The 18,405-nt window shown below is 52.4% G+C and overlaps 1 protein-coding gene across 1 annotated transcript; it reads left to right on the top strand.

Annotated features, from left to right (window-relative positions):
* The first annotated feature begins 1,133 nt into the window (after positions 1–1,133).
* Positions 1,134–6,047, top strand: LOC311124410 (RNA demethylase ALKBH5-like). Its single transcript, XM_084198567.1, has 7 exons — positions 1,134–1,985; positions 2,118–2,288; positions 4,026–4,167; positions 4,313–4,529; positions 4,938–5,018; positions 5,326–5,448; positions 5,552–6,047. Exons 1-7 carry the CDS (start codon positions 1,767–1,769, stop codon positions 5,697–5,699), a joined length of 1,101 nt encoding a protein of 366 aa, XP_084054693.1. The 5' UTR covers positions 1,134–1,766; the 3' UTR covers positions 5,700–6,047.
* Positions 6,048–18,405: the final 12,358 nt, after the last annotated feature.

Genomic DNA, 18,405 nt, shown 5'->3' with positions numbered 1-18,405 from the left:
GCATCTTTCTAGAGCTTCGACTTTTCCGACCTGAAGATCACTGACGTCATGATTTGACCTCGTTTTTTTAGTTTTTTTTTTAGTTTTCTTGAAAGCTCTGTAAAGGTAATTTGCCTGGCAGGAGTCGAAAGAGGAGTAGAGCAAACATAATTGAGATTCTCCCACAGTCCACCACTTCATAGCCAATGATCCGGCTAGAAATTTGATGGGGGGAACCCATCTTTTCCAATATCTAACCAATCAGAATACAACTTTTGCGCTCTCTAGTCTCCCATTGGCTAGTCTGTAGTTTCGGTGGATAAAGTTGTGTGTGTGTTAACTGTAGGGGAGATGTTGCTGGGGATCGGACTTCTCCGGTGCGAGAGAGGCAGGTCGTGGTGGCCAGAGTTAGCGTAGTGCAGAAGGTGTCGTATGCTGAGGCAGTGAAGAGAGTAGAGGAGGATGGGGGGGTCAAGGGTCAAGGGTGAGGGGTCTTGAGAGGATCCCAGTGAGTAGTAGATCTGTGCCAGCGCAGAGGCATTAGGCCAACGAGTGATTTATGCTTCAGTAAGGTTGGCTTCTTAGCAATCATAGCGACGGTTATAAACTGTACCGCATAAATGGAATGTAAATCACAGAAAATAGATGCTGTGGTGGCAGGCTGCAGAGATGTATTTGGGTATACGAAATCTGACTTCAGAAGAGTTACAGGGTGTGTCGAGGGGTGGTGTACTCATCCAGGCCGTTGGCATGGTGCAGGAGAAGATAGGTTTAAAGCAGTGGAATGGGGTAGTGGGTTTTTAAATGAGTGTAGGTGGTGGTGTCTAGAGCTAAATTTCACTTTTCTTAGAGGAACAAGACTAATGAAGAGAATTGAATGAATCGTGGTCCTCTGTAGCTCAATTGGTAGAGCGCGGCGCTTGTAACGCCAGGGTAGTAGGTTCGATCCCCGGGATCACCCAATACGTAAAAAATGTATGCACGCATGACCTGTAAGTCGGTTTGGATAAAAGCGTCTTGCTAAATGGCATATTATTATTAATAATGTAGGTCGTCCGTGACTAGCCCTCACACTCCAGCACAGTAGGTGGCGGTGTATTCACCTAACAGTTGGATGCGATCCGCCAAACCAAATTCCAGAGAAGAAGAAATCCGAGTCTGTAGTTGTTTCAGCCCGGTCAGAGTTCTGGAAATGCGTGGTCCTGGTGGCGATGTTACACTAGTTTGTTTTCTCAGCATATTTCTCATGTAATAACGGCTTAAAAGCTTCCGCCAAAGTCATACCTCGTACGTGGACAAACCGTAAGAACATATTTACCGATTTGCAACATTGCCTAGTCACGAGAAATGCCCGTTGCGTTTCGTGTCAACGAATTCGACACCCCGTATCGGCTAACGGGGTTGCTAATCAGCTAGCTAGCTAACGTTAGCCACGCTAACTATCTAGCATGTCGGTTCATGAAGCTAGCAAATAATGTTACTGGAATAATGCAACGCTAAACCTAGGTTAATTCCATTTATTTAAACTCGTAAAATAGCAAAATTACCATTTGATTCATCGACTTTTGTTGACGAACCGTTTTAAGTTAGTGAGTTTGGTTGCTAAGTTGTTAGCCTAGCCAGCCACATCACAACATAACCTTTTGACAGCCTGCCAGGAGGTAGCTAACTACCGTGAGGACAGTCACGTCACCGGACCCCGGTCTCGCTTCTACAGACTGACAGTTATGGAAGTTAAATAACGGTAAATAACCAACTCTCAAGTTTAACCGTTTATTATATAAAAAATGGCAGCCAGCGGTTTCTCTGACCTGCGGGAAAAGCTGAAGTCCATGACGCCTCACCGGGACAATTACAAAAACAAAAACAGAGTTACCGACAAGGACGAGAGTTACAAAAACAAAAAAGTGAAAGTTACCGACGGAGGCAGCAGCAACGGGAACGGCCGGAAGCGAAAGCACCGAGATTCCTCCGAGGATGAGCTCCCTGTGGAGTCTCGTGAGCAGGTATGATGACCTCTGACCCTGTACCTGCTGTTGACACTGAAGTTCCTCTCTAAAGATAAATCCAATTCAAAGTCTGAATCAATATTACTGTCTTCCCCCTCACTTTCTCTCCTCATCTCTCTCTCCCTCCAGGAGGCGAAGCGTGTCCAGGGCGGCATTGTCCAGGTAGAGGTCTTCTCAAAGGAGGACTGTGATGTCATTGAGGGGAAGATAAATGAGGTGGTCGCTAATGGAGAAGCGGGGCTTTACCGGGAACACACCGTAGATCGGGCACCGCTACGGAACAAATACTTCTTTGGAGAGGTGACCCCCCTTTCCTCTCTCTCTCTCTCTCTCTCTCTCTCTCTCTCTCTCTCTCTCTCTCTCTCTCACCTCCTCTCCCACTCTCTCTCTAACCTCCTCTCCCACTCTCTCTCTAACCTCCTCTCCTCCTCTCTCTAACCTCCTCTCCCACTCTCTCTCTAACCTCCTCTCCTCTCTCTCTCTCTAACCTCCTCCTCTCCTCCTCTCTCTAATCTCCTCCTCTCCTCCTCTCTCTAACCTCCTCTCCTCCTCTCTCTAACCTCCTCTCCCACTCTCTATCTAACCTCCTCTCCTCCTCTCTCTAATCTCCTCCTCTCCTCCTCTCTCTAACCTCCTCTCCTCCTCTCTCTAACCTCCTCTCCCACTCTCTATCTAACCTCCTCTCCTCCTCTCTCTAATCTCCTCCTCTCCCACTCTCTCTCTAACCTCCTCTCCTCTCTCTCTCTCTAACCTCCTCTCCCACTCTCTCTCTAACCCCCTCTCCTCCGCTCTCTAATCTCCTCCTCTCCTCTCTCTCTAACCTCTCCTCCTCCCTCTCTCTAACCCCCTCCTCTCTCTAATCTCCTCCTCTCCTCTCTCTCTAACCTCTCCTCCTCCCTCTCTCTAACCCCCTCCTCTCTCTAATCTCCTCCTCTCCTCTCTCTCTAACCTCTCCTCCTCCCTCTCTCTAACCCCCTCCTCTCTCTAATCTCCTCCTCTCCTCTCTCTCTAACCTCTCCTCCTCCCTCTCTCTAACCCCCTCCTCTCTCTAATCTCCTCCTCTCCTCTCTCTCTAACCTCTCCTCCTCCCTCTCTCTAACCCCCTCCTCTCTCATCTCCTCCTCCCTCTCTCTAACCCCCTCCCCTCCTCTCTCTAATCTCCTCCTCTCCTCTCTCTCTAACCACCTCTCCTCTCTCTCTAACCCCCTCCCCTCCTCTTTCTAATCTCCTCCTCTCCTCTCTCTCTAACCTCCTCTCTGCCGTCTCTCTCTAACCACTCCTCTTCCTCCTCTCTCTAACCTCCTCTCCTCCTCCTCTCTCTAACCTCCTCCTCTCCTCTCTCTCTAACCTCCTCTCCGCCGTCTCTCTCTAACCACTCCTCCTCCTCCTCTCTCTAACCTCCTCTCCTCCTCCTCTCTCTAACCTCCTCCTCTCCTCTCTCTCTAACCACCTCTCCTCTCTCTCTAACCCCCTCCTCTCTCTAATCTCCTCCTCTCCTCTCTCTCTAACCACCTCTCCTCTCTCTCTAACCCCCTCCCCTCCTCTCTCTAATCTCCTCCTCTCCTCTCTCTCTAACCACCTCTCCTCCTCTCTCTAACCTCCTCTCCTCCTCCTCCTCCTCTCTCTAACCTCTCCTCCTCTCTCTCTCTAACCTCCTCTCCTCCTCTCCCTCTAACCTCCTCTCCTCCTCTCTCTCTAACCTCCTCTCCTCCTCTCTCTCTAACCTCCTCCTCTCCTCTCTCTCTCTAACCTCCTCTCCTCCTCTCTCTCTAACCTCCTCTCCTCCTCTCTCTAACCTCCTCTCCTCCTCTCTAACCTCCTCCTCTCCTCTCTCTAACCACCTCTCCTCCTCTCTCTAACCTCCTCTCCTCCTCCCCCTCCTCTCTCTAACCTCTCCTCCTCTCTCTCTCTAACCTCCTCTCCTCCTCTCCCTCTAACCTCCTCTCCTCCTCTCTCTCTAACCTCCTCTCCTCCGCCGTCTCTCTCTAACGCCCTTCTCTTTCTCTCTGTCTCTTAACGCTCATCTCCATCTCCCAGGGCTATACATACGGGGCCCAGCTAGAGAAGAGAGGACCTGGTCAGGAGAGATTGTATCCTAAAGGAGAGGTGGACGACATCCCAGCCTGGGTCCACGACCTCGTCATCACTAAACTGGTCGCCGGCGGGGTCATACCTGAAGGTAATAACCTCTGACCCCTAACAACCTGCTCTTTACTAAACCATAGATTTCACCTTAACTTTGGGAGCCTTTCTCCGTGCTGCAGCCCATCTCCTGTCTCCAGGAAAAGCCTGTTGTTGTTGTTGTTGTTGTTGTCGTCCTGTAGGTTTTGTGAACTCAGCGGTGATCAACGACTACCAACCAGGCGGCTGCATCGTGTCACATGTCGACCCGCTCCACATCTTCGCCCGGCCAATCGTATCCGTGTCCTTCTTCTCTGACTCCGCCCTCTGCTTCGGCTGCCGCTTCCAGTTTAAACCAATCAGAGTGTCCGAGCCAGTCCTGGAGCTTCCTGTCAGGAGAGGAAGTGTTACTGTCCTCAGGTGTGTGTGTGTGAGTGAGTGTGTGAGTGAGTGAGTGTGTGTGTGAGTGTGTGAGTGTGTGAGTGAGTGTGTGAGTGTGTGAGTGAATGAGTGTGTGAGTGAGTGAGTGAGTGAGTGAGTGAGTGAGTGAGTGAGTGAGTGTGTGAGTGAGTGTGTGAGTGTGTGTGTGAGTGTGTGAGTGAGTGTGTGAGTGTGTGAGTGAGTGTGTGAGTGAGTGTGTGAGTGAGTGAGTGAGTGAGTGAGTGAGTGAGTGTGTGAGTGAGTGAGTGAGTGAGTGTGTGAGTGAGTGAGTGAGTGAGTGTGTGAGTGTGTGTGTGTGTGAGTGAGTGTGTGAGTGAGTGAGTGAGTGTGTGAGTGAGTGTGTGAGAGGTGAAAGGTGTGATGTCATAGTGATCTGTCTCCTTTCAGTGGCTATGCGGCTGATGACATCACCCACTGTATCCGCCCCCAGGACATCAAGGAGAGACGGGCCGTCATCATCCTCAGGAAGTATGTCTGTCACCATGACCAGCAAATCAACCAATCAACCAAGAGTTAGCAGGTTGACTGTAATGTGGCGTCAGACTATTGTGCTAACTCTCTCTCTCTCTCTCTGTCTCTCTCTCTCTCTCTCTCTCTCTCTCTCTCTCTCCCTCTCTCGCTCTCTCTCCCTCTCTCGCTCTCTCTCTCTCTCTCTCTCTCTCTCTCTCTCCTCTCTCTCTCTCCACCTCTCTCTCTCTCTGTCTCTCTCTCTCTCTCTCTCTCTCTCTCTCTCTCTCTCTTTCTCTCTCCTATCTCTTGGTGTGTGTGTGCGCAGGACGAGGCCAGACGCCCCCCGTGTTGACCAGAGCCCCTCCCCTAACTCCTCCCCCCCTGAGAGACACGCCCCTCTGAAGGCCAAACGCTCTCACCGCAGAGCTGACCCAGATGCTGCACACAGGTACACTGACACACAGGACCAGAGCCCCTCCCCTGACTCCTCCCCCCTGAGATACAGCTACTCACCCCTCTCTCTCTCTCTCTCTCCTCCCCCCCCCCGTCAGACCGAGGGTTCTGGAGATGGATAAGGAGGAGAATCGTCACTCCTCCTCTTCGTCCCGCCTTCATCGCCGTAGTAACAGCTCCGAGAACTACTGGAGGCGGAGCCAAGACAGCGAAGGGTCACGCAAGGTCAAGATGAGACGTCACTGAACACACACACACACACACCTCTGGCGGACAGGATGGGCTCTGAGAGAGAGAGTGTGTGAGGCTTTTGAAACGTCAAGTCTGTAACCGCCCCCCTGCATGCTAGGATGGATGGAACGCGCCACGAGGCTGTCAGCCAATCAGAGACTGGCCTGAGGACAGTGGGACAGGGGGGGCGGGTTACAACAAGACTGTGGGAAGTTCTGATGTTGCCATGCCGACCACCCCATCCCCCTCTTCCTCCTCCTCCTCCGTAGGGAGGACAGTAATGGCGGTGTTTTGTAGGAACTAACCCCTCCATGGTTCATTGGCTGAGTTGGGGAAAATTAAAGGAGTTTTGGGATAAACACCAAAAAAAATAAGGTCTCGTACGTTTTGTTCTGTGAGATGATTGTCATCTGCAAATGTCACTTTCTGTGAATTTTCAAGCATTTATTTTAATTAAGGCTTCATAATCCATAAAGGTAATGTTACCTGACTGATATTATGTCTCAGAACAAAATGTCTCAGGTCTCCATAAGCCTGTGTTAACCTCTGACCTTATTTTCAGCGTTTAACCCCAAAACCCCTATTCATTTCCCCCATTAACGTTCCTCAGAGGGAAGTCATTTCCAGATCTTTCCAGATCTTTCCCCTCTACCTCTGTCAGTAGGACAGTCACAGTCATACTTGGATACGCGTCGCCGTGGATAGTTACCATAGCAATCGAACCACAGCCTTCAGCATCTCAGCCAACTACACAGGTACACACACACACACACTACATACACACACACACACTACATACAGTGGGGGGAAAATAAGTATTTAGTCAGTCACCAATTGTGCAAGTTCTCCCACTTAAAAAGATGAGAGAGGCCTGTAATTTTCATCATAGGTACACGTCAACTATGACAGACAAAATGAGAATTTTTTTTCCAGAAAATCACATTGTAGGATTTTTAATGAATTTATTTGCAAATTATGGTGGAAAATAAGTATTTGGTCAATAACAAAAGTTTCTCAATACTTTGTTATATACCCTTTGTTGGCAATGACACAGGTCAAACGTTTTCTGTAAGTCTTCACAAGGTTTTCACACACTGTTGCTGGTATTTTAGCCCATTCCTCCATGCAGATCTCCTCTAGAGCAGTGATGTTTTGGGGCTGTCGCTGGGCAACACGGACTTTCAACTCCCTCCAAAGATTTTCTATAGGGTTGAGATCTGGAGACTGGCTAGGCCACTCCAGGACCTTGAAATGCTTCTTACGAAGCCACTCCTTCGTTGCCCGGGCGGTGTGTTTGGGATCATTGTCATGCTGAAAGACCCAGCCACGTTTCATCTTTAATGCCCTTGCTGATGGAAGGAGGTTTTTACTCAAAATCTCACGATACATGGCCCCATTTCATTCTTTCCTATACACGGATCAGTCGTCCTGGTCCCTTTGCAGAAAAACAGCCCCAAAGCATGATGTTTCCACCCCCATGCTTCACAGTAGGTATGGTGTTCTTTGGATGCAACTCAGCATTCTTTGTCCTCCAAACACGACGAGTTGAGTTTTTACCAAAAAGTTCTATTTTGGTTTCATCTGACCATATGACATTCTCCCAATCCTCTTCTGGATCATCCAAATGCACTCTAGCAAACTTCAGACGGGCCTGGACATGTACTGGCTTAAGCAGGGTGACACGTCTGGCACTGCAGGATTTGAGTCCCTGGCAGCGTAGTGTGTTACTGATGGTAGGCTTTGTTACTTTGGTCCCAGCTCTCTGCAGGTCATTCACTAGGTCCCCCTGTGTGGTTCTGGGATTTTTGCTCACCGTTCTTGTGATCATTTTGACCCCACGGGGTGAGATCTTGCGTGGAGCCCCAGATCGAGGGAGATTATCAGTGGTCTTGTATGTCTTCCATTTCCTAATAATTGCTCCCACAGTTGATTTCTTCAAACCAAGCTGCTTACCTATTGCAGATGCAGTCTTCCCAGCCTGGTGCAGGTCTACAATTCTGTTTCTGGTGTCCTTTGACAGCTCTTTGGTCTTGGCCATAGTGGAGTTTGGAGTGTGACTGTTTGAGGTTGTGGACAGGTGTCTTTTATACTGATAACAAGTTCAAACAGGTGCCATTAATACAGGTAACGAGTGGAGGACAGAGGAGCCTCTTAAAGAAGAAGTTACAGGTCTGTGAGAGCCAGAAATCTTGCTTGTTTGTAGGTGACCAAATACTTATTTGCAAATAAATTCATTAAAAAATCCTACAATGTGATTTTCTGGATTTCTTTTTCTCATTTTGTCTGTCATAGTTGACGTGTACCTGTGATGAAAATTACAGGCGCCTCTCATCTTTTTAAGTGGGAGAACTTGCACAATTGGTGGCTGACTAAATACTTTCCCCCCCCCCCACTGTACCTTGTTCCAATACAGGACACCTACAGTGGTAATGCCCTGGACCAGAGCTATATCCCCCCCCCCCCCCCCCCCCCCCCCCCTAGTTTCTCCTAGCATCGCCCCCCCTTCCTGCATGTTATGTTGTTACTGCAGTTAGCTGATCTAGGACCTGTCGTTTCAGTCACCTTTTTTTAGTTCCGCATCTTACATGGGACTTTTACATTGGTTGGTTTGTCGATGTAATGTCATGTAAATGTTTTATTTCTGTTGGTTTATAGTTTTATAGTTAGTTTGGCTGACGGAAGGAACGGATGGGCAAGGGGGGGTTATTCTCTTGTGGACAGATGCAGCACGTAACATAAAATGGTAGTAGCGTCTGTCCACAGGCTGTGGGATGCGACCGCTAACGAGGAACTTTATTTCCAGTGTGCTGGTCATTTGGACAGATCACCATTTCGCAAGGAAGATGGGGGATGGGGTGGTCGGCATGGCAACATCAGAACTGTAACCCGCCCCCCTGTCCTCAGGCCAGTCTCTGATTGGCTGACAGCCTCGTGGCGCGTTCCATCCATTTCGCAAGGTGCTCACCTCTTTTTCAAATGTCAGAAGGGGAGTGGAGATTTGGCTCGTGGACTTTTAATGGAAAGTTTCCGTTTTAGATGGGTGAAGAGGAGTCACGTCAGCACGTTTTTTTTTTCAAACACGTTTCCCCCCTCTCTGAACTTAATTTGAGCGTCTTGACGTAATTACACAAGGTTGTACTCCAGGGTGTAACCACGGTTACACCTGACCAGGGAGACGTTCAGCAGCGTAGCCAAACATGGAACAGCAGCAGATAGAAATGTAACGAATAGAGCCGACATGGGTTCCTTTATTCTACGTCTATGGCAGAGGCCATGTTTGTTCTACATAGCAATATTTCTATCAGAACGTTTTCACGCGTTGCCGTCCTGCTGTAACCGTGGTAACCGTGTCGCCCTGGTAACCCCCCCTCCTCACCGGTCCGACCGGCCAGTCAAACATTCTGTTGCATATTCTACAGAACATATATCTATGCTATATCCTTTTTCTTTTACAGCTCAAATGGTACCCTGTTCCCTACGTAGTACACTACTTCCGGCCAGAGTGTCAGCCACATAGGATAGGGTTAGCCACAAGTAGTGGACTGGGCTGGGCCAAATGGCACCCTGTTCCCTACGTAGTACACTACTTCTGGCCAGAGCCACATAGGATAGGGTTAGCCACAAGTAGTGGACTGGGCTGGGCCAAATGGCACCCTGTTCCCTACGTAGTACACTACTTCTGGCCAGAGCCACATAGGATAGGGTTAGCCGCAAGTAGTGGACTGGGCTGGGCCAAATGGCACCCTGTTCCCTACGTAGTACACTACTTCTGGCCAGAGCCACATAGGATAGGGTTAGCCACAAGTAGTGGACTGGGCTGGGCCAAATGGCACCCTGTTCCCTACGTAGTACACTACTTCTGGCCAGAGTGTCAGCCACATAGGATAGGGTTAGCCGCAAGTAGTGGACTGGGCTGGGCCAAATGGCACCCTGTTCCCTACGTAGTCCACTACTTCTGGCCAGAGCCACATAGGATAGGGTTAGCCACAAGTAGTGGACTGGGCTGGGCCAAATGGCACCCTGTTCCCTACGTAGTACACTACTTCTGGCCAGAGCCACATAGGATAGGGTTAGCCACAAGTAGTGGACTGGGCTGGGCCAAATGGCACCCTGTTCCCTACGTAGTCCACTACTTCTGGCCAGAGCCACATAGGATAGGGTTAGCCACAAGTAGTGGACTGGGCTGGGCCAAATGGCACCCTGTTCCCTACGTAGTCCACTACTTCTGGCCAGAGTGTCAGCCACATAGGATAGGCTTAGCCACAAGTAGTGGACTGGGCTGGGCCAAATGGCACCCTGTTCCCTACGTAGTACACTACTTCTGGCCAGAGCCACATAGGATAGGGTTAGCCACAAGTAGTGGACTGGGCTGGGCCAAATGGCACCCTGTTCCCTACGTAGTACACTACTTCTGGCCAGAGCCACATAGGATAGGGTTAGCCACAAGTAGTGGACTGGGCTGGGCCAAATGGCACCCTGTTCCCTACGTAGTACACTACTTCTGGCCAGAGTGTCAGCCACATAGGATAGGGTTAGCCACAAGTAGTGGACTGGGCTGGGCCAAATGGCACCCTGTTCCCTACGTAGTACACTACTTCTGGCCAGAGCCACATAGGATAGGCTTAGCCACAAGTAGTGGACTGGGCTGGGCCAAATGGCACCCTGTTCCCTACGTAGTCCACTACTTCCGGCCAGAGTGTCAGCCACATAGGATAGGGTTAGCCACAAGTAGTGGACTGGGCTGGGCCAAATGGCACCCTGTTCCCTACGTAGTACACTACTTCTGGCCAGAGCCACATAGGATAGGGTTAGCCACAAGTAGTGGACTGGGCTGGGCCAAATGGCACCCTGTTCCCTACGTAGTCCACTACTTCCGGCCAGAGCCACATAGGATAGGGTTAGCCACAAGTAGTGGACTGGGCTGGGCCAAATGGCAGCCTGTTCCCTACGTAGTCCACTACTTCCGGCCAGAGTGTCAGCCACATAGGATAGGGTTAGCCACAAGTAGTGGACTGGGCTGGGCCAAATGGCACCCTGTTCCCTACGTAGTACACTACTTCTGGCCAGAGCCACATAGGATAGGGTTAGCCACAAGTAGTGGACTGGGCTGGGCCAAATGGCACCCTGTTCCCTACGTAGTCCACTACTTCCGGCCAGAGCCACATAGGATAGGGTTAGCCACAAGTAGTGGACTGGGCTGGGCCAAATGGCAGCCTGTTCCCTACGTAGTACACTACTTCCGGCCAGAGTGTCAGCCACATAGTGACTAAGTAGTGCACTGTAATAGGGGAACAGGGGGCCGTTTGGGACTGGAACCCACCTTTTTAGTTTGTGTCTGTTGAGATGCCATGATGATGATGATGATGATGAAGATACCATGTATGGAACGATGTTGTAATAATGACGTCCGGTTTAAAGACATTATGAACTGAAGGAAGAGCTGAACTGACTGGTTGGTTCACTGGACCGTTGCACAGAGGAACCATGGGACTGTTCTGTTGGCACCCACTGTTCCCTGTGTAGTGCACTTCTTTTGACCGGGGGGGGGGGTAGCCCAATGGGGTCCTGGTCCAGGGTGGGGGGGGGGGGGGGGTAGCCCAATGGGGTCCTGGTCCAGGGTGGGGGGTGGGGGGGTAGCCCAATGGGGTCCTGGTCCAAAGTAGTGCACTATAGGGTGTCATTTGGGATGCAGATGAGTCTGGGGTTTGTTCAGTAAAGCCCGTGTTGTAACCTGCTGTTAGACTGACAGGGTTAATTTATAAAGAACTGTGGGCTGATTTAATAATTATATTACCTGTTATGTTTTAGTTTAAATTGTAAAAATAACTGTTCCACGGCTTAAGTGATGCTTCCGTTTAAAATAATCTCTTCCTAAACTCTCTCTGTTCCTCCTCAGTTTAATAATAATAATAATCTCTTCCTAAACTCTCTCTGTTCCTCCTCTTATCGGATTGAATGAAAGTGGTTGTAAAGTGTTACTCCTCCTGTGAGAGCTGGACAGGTCCAGAGGGGGACAGGAACAGGCCCAGAGGAACAGGCCCAGAGGAACAGGCCCAGAGGAACAGGCCCAGAGGAACAGGTCCAGAGGAACAGGAACAGGCCCAGAGGAACAGGCCCAGAGGAACAGGTCCAGAGGGGACAGGAACAGGCCCAGAGGAACAGGCCCAGAGGTTCAGGGACAGGTCCAGAGGGGACAGGAACAGGCCCAGAGGGGACAGGAACAGGCCCAGAGGAACAGGCCCAGAGGAACAGGCCCAGAGGAACAGGTCCAGAGGGGACAGGAACAAGCCCAGAGGAACAGGTCCAGAGGGGACAGGAACAGGCCCAGAGGAACAGGTCCAGAGGGGACAGGAACAGGCCCAGAGGAACAGGCCCAGAGGAACAGGTCCAGAGGGGACAGGAACAGGCCCAGAGGAACAGGCCCAGAGGTTCAGGGACAGGTCCAGAAGGACAGGCCCAGAGGGGACAGGAACAGGCCCAGAGGGGACAGGAACAGGCCCAGAGGAACAGGCCCAGAGGAACAGGCCCAGAGGAACAGGTCCAGAGGTTCAGGGACAGGTCCAGAAGGACAGGTCTAGAGGGGACAGGAACAGGCCCAGAGGAACAGGTCCAGAGGAACAGGTCCAGAGGAACAGGCCCAGAGGAACAGGTCCAGAGGAACAGGCCCAGAGGAACAGGTCTAGAGGGGACAGGGACATGCCCAGAGGAACAGGTCCAGAGGTTCAGGGACAGGTCCAGAAGGACAGGCCCAGAGGTTCAGGGACATGCCCAGAGGAACAGGCCCAGAGGTTCAGGGACATGCCCAGAGGAACAGGCCCAGAGGTTCAGGGACATGCCCAGAGGAACAGGCCCAGAGGTTCAGGGACATGCCCAGAGGAACAGGCCCAGAGGTTCAGGGACATGCCCAGAGGAACAGGTCCAGAGGTTCAGGAACAGGCCCAGAAGGACAGGCCCAGAGGTTCAGGGACAGGCCCAGAGGTTCAGGGACATGCCCAGAGGAACAGGTCCAGAGGTTCAGGGACAGGTCCAACGGGACCGGTCCAGTGGTATAGGGACAGATCCAGAGGTACAAGGACAGGTCCAGAGGGGACAGGAACAGGCCCAGAGGAACAGGTCCAGAGGTTCAGGAACAGGTCCAGAGGTTCATGGACAGAGTGACCTGCCCAGAGGTTCAGGTCCAGAGTTACAGGGACAGGCCCAACGGGACCGGTCCAGTGGTACGGGGACAGATCCAGAGGTACAAGGACAGGGGTAGGTTCAGAGGGACAGGGATAGGTTCAGAGGGGACAGGGATAGGTTCAGGGGGACAGGGGTAGGTTCAGAGGGACAGGGATAGGTTCAGAGGGACAGGGATAGGTTCAGAGGGGACAGGGATAGGTTCAGAGGGGACAGGGATAGGTTCAGAGGGACAGGGATAGGTTCAGGGGGGACAGGGATAGGTTCAGGGGGACGGGGATAGGTTCAGGGGGGACAGGGATAGGTTCAGAGGGGACAGGGATAGGTTCAGGGGGACAGGGATAGGTTCAGAGGGGACAGGGATAGGTTCAGAGGGACAGGGATAGGTTCAGGGGGGACAGGGATAGGTTCAGGGGGACGGGGATAGGTTCAGAGGGGACAGGGATAGGTTCAGAGGGGACAGGGATAGGTTCAGGGGGACAGGGATAGGTTCAGGGGGACGGGGATAGGTTCAGGGGGGACAGGGATAGGTTCAGGGGGACGGGGATAGGTTCAGGGGGACAGGGATAGGTTCAGGGGGGACAGGGATAGGTTCAGGGGGACGGGGATAGGTTCGGGGGGACAGGGATAGGTTCAGGGGGACAGGGATAGGTTCAGGGGGACAGGGATAGGTTCAGGGGGACAGGGATAGGTTCAGGGGGACGGGGATAGGTTCAGGGGGACGGGGATAGGTTCAGAGGGGACGGGGACAGGGATAGGTTCAGAGGGGACAGGGATAGGTTCAGGGGGACAGGGATAGGTTCAGGGGGGACAGGGATAGGTTCAGGGGGACGGGGATAGGTTCAGGGGGACGGGGATAGGTTCAGAGGGGACGGGGACAGGGATAGGTTCAGAGGGGACAGGGATAGGTTCAGGGGGACAGGGATAGGTTCAGGGGGACAGGGATAGGTTCAGAGGGACAGGGATAGGTTCAGGGGGACAGGGATAGGTTCAGGGGGACAGGGATAGGTTCAGAGGGGACAGGGATAGGTTCAGAGGGGACAGGGATAGGTTCAGAGGGGACAGGGATAGGTTCAGGGGGACAGGGATAGGTTCAGAGGGGACAGGGATAGGTTCAGGGGGACAGGGATAGGTTCAGGGGGACGGGGATAGGTTCAGGGGGACGGGGATAGGTTCAGGGGGACGGGGATAGGTTCAGGGGGACGGGGATAGGTTCAGAGGGACGGGGATAGGTTCAGGGGGACGGGGATAGGTTCAGGGGGACAGGGATAGGTTCAGGGGGACGGGGATAGGTTCAGGGGGACGGGGATAGGTTCAGAGGGGACGGGGACAGGGATAGGTTCAGAGGGGACAGGGATAGGTTCAGGGGGACAGGGATAGGTTCAGGGGGGACAGGGATAGGTTCAGGGGGACGGGGATAGGTTCAGGGGGACGGGGATAGGTTCAGGGGGACGGGGATAGGTTCAGAGGGGACGGGGACAGGGATAGGTTCAGAGGGGACAGGGATAGGTTCAGGGGGACAGGGATAGGTTCAGGGGGACAGGGATAGGTTCAGAGGGACAGGGATAGGTTCAGGGGACAGGGATAGGTTCAGGGGGACAGGGATAGGTTCAGAGGGGACAGGGATAGGTTCAGAGGGGACAGGGATAGGTTCAGAGGGGACAGGGATAGGTTCAGGGGGACAGGGATAGGTTCAGGGGGACAGGGATAGGTTCAGGGGGACAGGGATAGGTTCAGGGGGACAGGGATAGGTTCAGGGGGGACAGGGATAGGTTCAGGGGGACGGGGATAGGTTCAGGGGGACGGGGATAGGTTCAGAGGGACGGGGATAGGTTCAGGGGGACGGGGATAGGTTCAGGGGGACAGGGATAGGTTCAGGTGGGACAGGGATAGGTTCAGGGGGACGGGGATAGGTTCAGGGGGACGGGGATAGGTTCAGAGGGGACGGGGACAGGGATAGGTTCAGGGGGACAGGGATAGGTTCAGGGGGACAGGGATAGGTTCAGAGGGGATAGGGATAGGTTCAGAGGGGACAGGGATAGGTTCAGGGGGACAGGGATAGGTTCAGGGGGGACAGGGATAGGTTCAGGGGGACGGGGATAGGTTCAGGGGGACGGGGATAGGTTCAGAGGGGACGGGGACAGGGATAGGTTCAGGGGGACAGGGATAGGTTCAGGGGGACAGGGATAGGTTCAGAGGGGATAGGGATAGGTTCAGAGGGGACAGGGATAGGTTCAGAGGGGACAGGGATAGGTTCAGAGGGACAGGGATAGGTTCAGGGGGACAGGGATAGGTTCAGGGGGACAGGGATAGGTTCAGAGGGGACAGGGATAGGTTCAGGGGGACAGGGATAGGTTCAGAGGGGACAGGGATAGGTTCAGAGGGGACAGGGATAGGTTCAGGGGGACAGGGATAGGTTCAGAGGGACAGGGATAGGTTCAGAGGGGACAGGGATAGGTTCAGAGGGGACAGGGATAGGTTCAGAGGGGACAGGGATAGGTTCAGGGGGACAGGGATAGGTTCAGGGGGACAGGGATAGGTTCAGAGGGACAGGGATAGGTTCAGGGGGACAGGGATAGGTTCAGAGGGGACAGGGATAGGTTCAGAGGGGACAGGGATAGGTTCAGAGGGGACAGGGATAGGTTCAGAGGGGACAGGGATAGGTTCAGGGGGACAGGGATAGGTTCAGAGGGGACTGGGGTAGGTTCAGGGGGGACAGGGATAGGTTCAGGGGGACAGGGATAGGGATAGGTTCAGGGGGACAAGGACAGGGATAGGTTCAGATGGGACGGGGATAGGTTCAGGGGGACAAGGACAGGGATAGGTTCAGGGGGACAGGGATAGGTTCAGGGGGACAGGGATAGGTTCAGAGGGGACAGGGATAGGTTCAGAGGGGACAGGGATAGGTTCAGAGGGGACAGGGGTAGGTTCAGGGGGGACAGGGATAGGTTCAGGGGGACAGGGATAGGGATAGGTTCAGGGGGACAAGGACAGGGATAGGTTCAGATGGGACGGGGATAGGTTCAGGGGGACAAGGACAGGGATAGGTTCAGGGGGACGGGGATAGGTTCAGGGGGACAGGGATAGGTTCAGAGGGACAGGGATAGGTTCAGAGGGACAGGGATAGGTTCAGGGGGACAGGGATAGGTTCAGAGGGGACAGGGATAGGTTCAGGGGGACAGGGATAGGTTCAGAGGGACAGGGATAGGTTCAGAGGGGATAGGGATAGGTTCAGGGGGACAGGGATAGGTTCAGGGGGACAGGGATAGGTTCAGGGGGGACAGGGATAGGTTCAGGGGGACAGGGATAGGTTCAGAGGGGACAGGGGTAGGTTCAGAGGGACAGGGATAGGTTCAGGGGGACAGGGATAGGTTCAGAGGGGACAGGGATAGGTTCAGGGGGACAGGGATAGGTTCAGAGGGGACAGGGATAGGTTCAGGGGGACAGGGATAGGTTCAGGGGGACAGGGATAGGTTCAGAGGGACGGGGATAGGTTCAGGGGGGACAGGGATAGGTTCAGAGGGGACAGGGATAGGTTCAGGGGGACAGGGATAGGTTCAGGGGGACAGGGATAGGTTCAGAGGGGACGGGGATAGGTTCAGGGGGGACGGGGATAGGTTCATGGGGGACGGGGATAGGTTCAGAGGGACAGGGATAGGTTCAGAGGGGACAGGGATAGGTTCAGAGGGACAGGGATAGGTTCAGGGGGACAGGGATAGGTTCAGAGGGGACAGGGATAGGTTCAGGGGGACAGGGATAGGTTCAGAGGGACAAGGACAGGGATAGGTTCAGAGGGGACAGGGATAGGTTCAGAGGGACAAGGACAGTGATAGGTTCAGGGGGACAGGGATAGGTTCAGGGGGACAGGGATAGGTTCAGGGGGGACAGGGATAGGTTCAGAGGGGACAGGGATAGGTTCAGGGGGACAGGGATAGGTTCAGGGGGGACAGGGATAGGTTCAGGGGGGACAGGGATAGGTTCAGGGGGACAGGGATAGGTTCAGGGGGGACAGGGATAGGTTCAGGGGGGACGGGGACAGGGATAGGTTCAGAGGGGACAGGGATAGGTTCAGGGGGGACAGGGATAGGTTCAGGGGGGACAGGGATAGGTTCAGGGGGACAGGGATAGGTTCAGAGGGACAGGGATAGGTTCAGGGGGGACAGGGATAGGTTCAGGGGGGACAGGGATAGGTTCAGGGGGACAGGGATAGGTTCAGGGGGGACAGGGATAGGTTCAGGGGGGACAGGGATAGGTTCAGGGGGGACAGGGATAGGTTCAGGGGGACAGGGATAGGTTCAGGGGGACAGGGATAGGTTCAGGGGGACAGGGATAGGTTCAGGGGGACAGGGGTAGGTTCAGAGGTACAAGGACAGGGGTAGGTTCAGAGGGGACAGGGATAGGTTCAGGGGGACAGGGATAGGTTCAGGGGGACAGGGATAGGTTCAGGGGGACAGGGATAGGTTCAGGGGGACAGGGATAGGTTCAGGGGGACAGGGATAGGTTCAGAGGGACAGGGATAGGTTCAGGGGGACAGGGATAGGTTCAGGGGGACAGGGATAGGTTCAGAGGGACAGGTGAGTGAAAGGCTGTTCTAATCTGTTCTAGCTGTTTCAAGCACGCTCACTGCGTAAGGTCACAATGTCCCATGACCGGTGAAAATACTTTTGACCGGTAAAAAGCTGTGGAGCACCTTAAATGACATTTTGGGCAAAAAGGCAAACTCGGCTCCATCATTCATTGAATCGAATGGCTCATTCATCACAAAACCCACTGAAATCTAATCTAACACTTTGAGAGCCCATGAGCTCATGTTGCGCAAGGTTTTTATGGGCTAGGCAATTGCGTGAGAAAACAGAGCGATGGCCTCTACTAAAAAGAGGAGGATCCCATCAGCTTTCTATAGGCTAGGCCTACTATATTTATTTCTTAACTTTCCTAATATTAAGCATATTGCTCCTCTTTACAACAGGAGTTCAGCCTTCCTGGATGGCATGAAAATGAACCACGGGAATAGCGTCCTCCATTCGCTATTTAAGTGCATAAATGACATGTATTTTTTTCCCGCTGCCCCCGTTTCGAGACCTTGTGCATGATAATGGTCCATTCTAAATCAAAACACATTTTACACATATATTATTTAGTATTTGTAAGACAAAATAAAATAAAAAATAAAAAAGGTAAAATCATGAAGTCTGATGGGTGACAATATTAGCCTATCACTTGTGAATTATATATTACATCTTGTGAATGATGCCCAGCTTAAGGCAAGAAACAGCGATGCCTTTTTTTTTTTGCGGCTTTTTCAAACCATAGTTGTTCACCTCATGTAGCCTATAGGCCTATACAGTGGGGAGAACAAGTATTTGATACACTGCCGATTTTGCAGGTTTTCCTACTTACAAAGCATGTAGAGGACTGTAATTTTTATCATAGGTACACGTCAACTGTGAGAGACGGAATCTAAAACAAAAATCCAGAAAATCACATTGTATGATTTTTAAGTAATTAATTTGCATTTTATTGCATGACATAAGTATTTGATCAC

Source organism: Coregonus lavaretus (assembly GCF_964263955.1).
Source record: "Coregonus lavaretus genome assembly, contig: HAP1_SCAFFOLD_1975, whole genome shotgun sequence".
NCBI lineage: Eukaryota > Metazoa > Chordata > Actinopteri > Salmoniformes > Salmonidae > Coregonus > Coregonus lavaretus.
Note: the sequence above shows the minus strand (reverse complement) of the source record. Positions and strands in the feature narration are given on the sequence as shown.

Excerpts from the sequence above, each read along its gene's own strand:
- LOC311124410 (XM_084198567.1), top strand. The coding sequence starts at position 1,767 with ATGGCAGCCAGCGGTTTCTCTGACCTGCGGGAAAAGCTGAAGTCCATG. Across the intron at positions 4,168-4,312 it reads CGGCGGGGTCATACCTGAAG|GTTTTGTGAACTCAGCGGTG; the intron begins GTAATAACCTCT and ends GTCGTCCTGTAG. Across the intron at positions 5,449-5,551 it reads GACCCAGATGCTGCACACAG|ACCGAGGGTTCTGGAGATGG; the intron begins GTACACTGACAC and ends CCCCCCCGTCAG.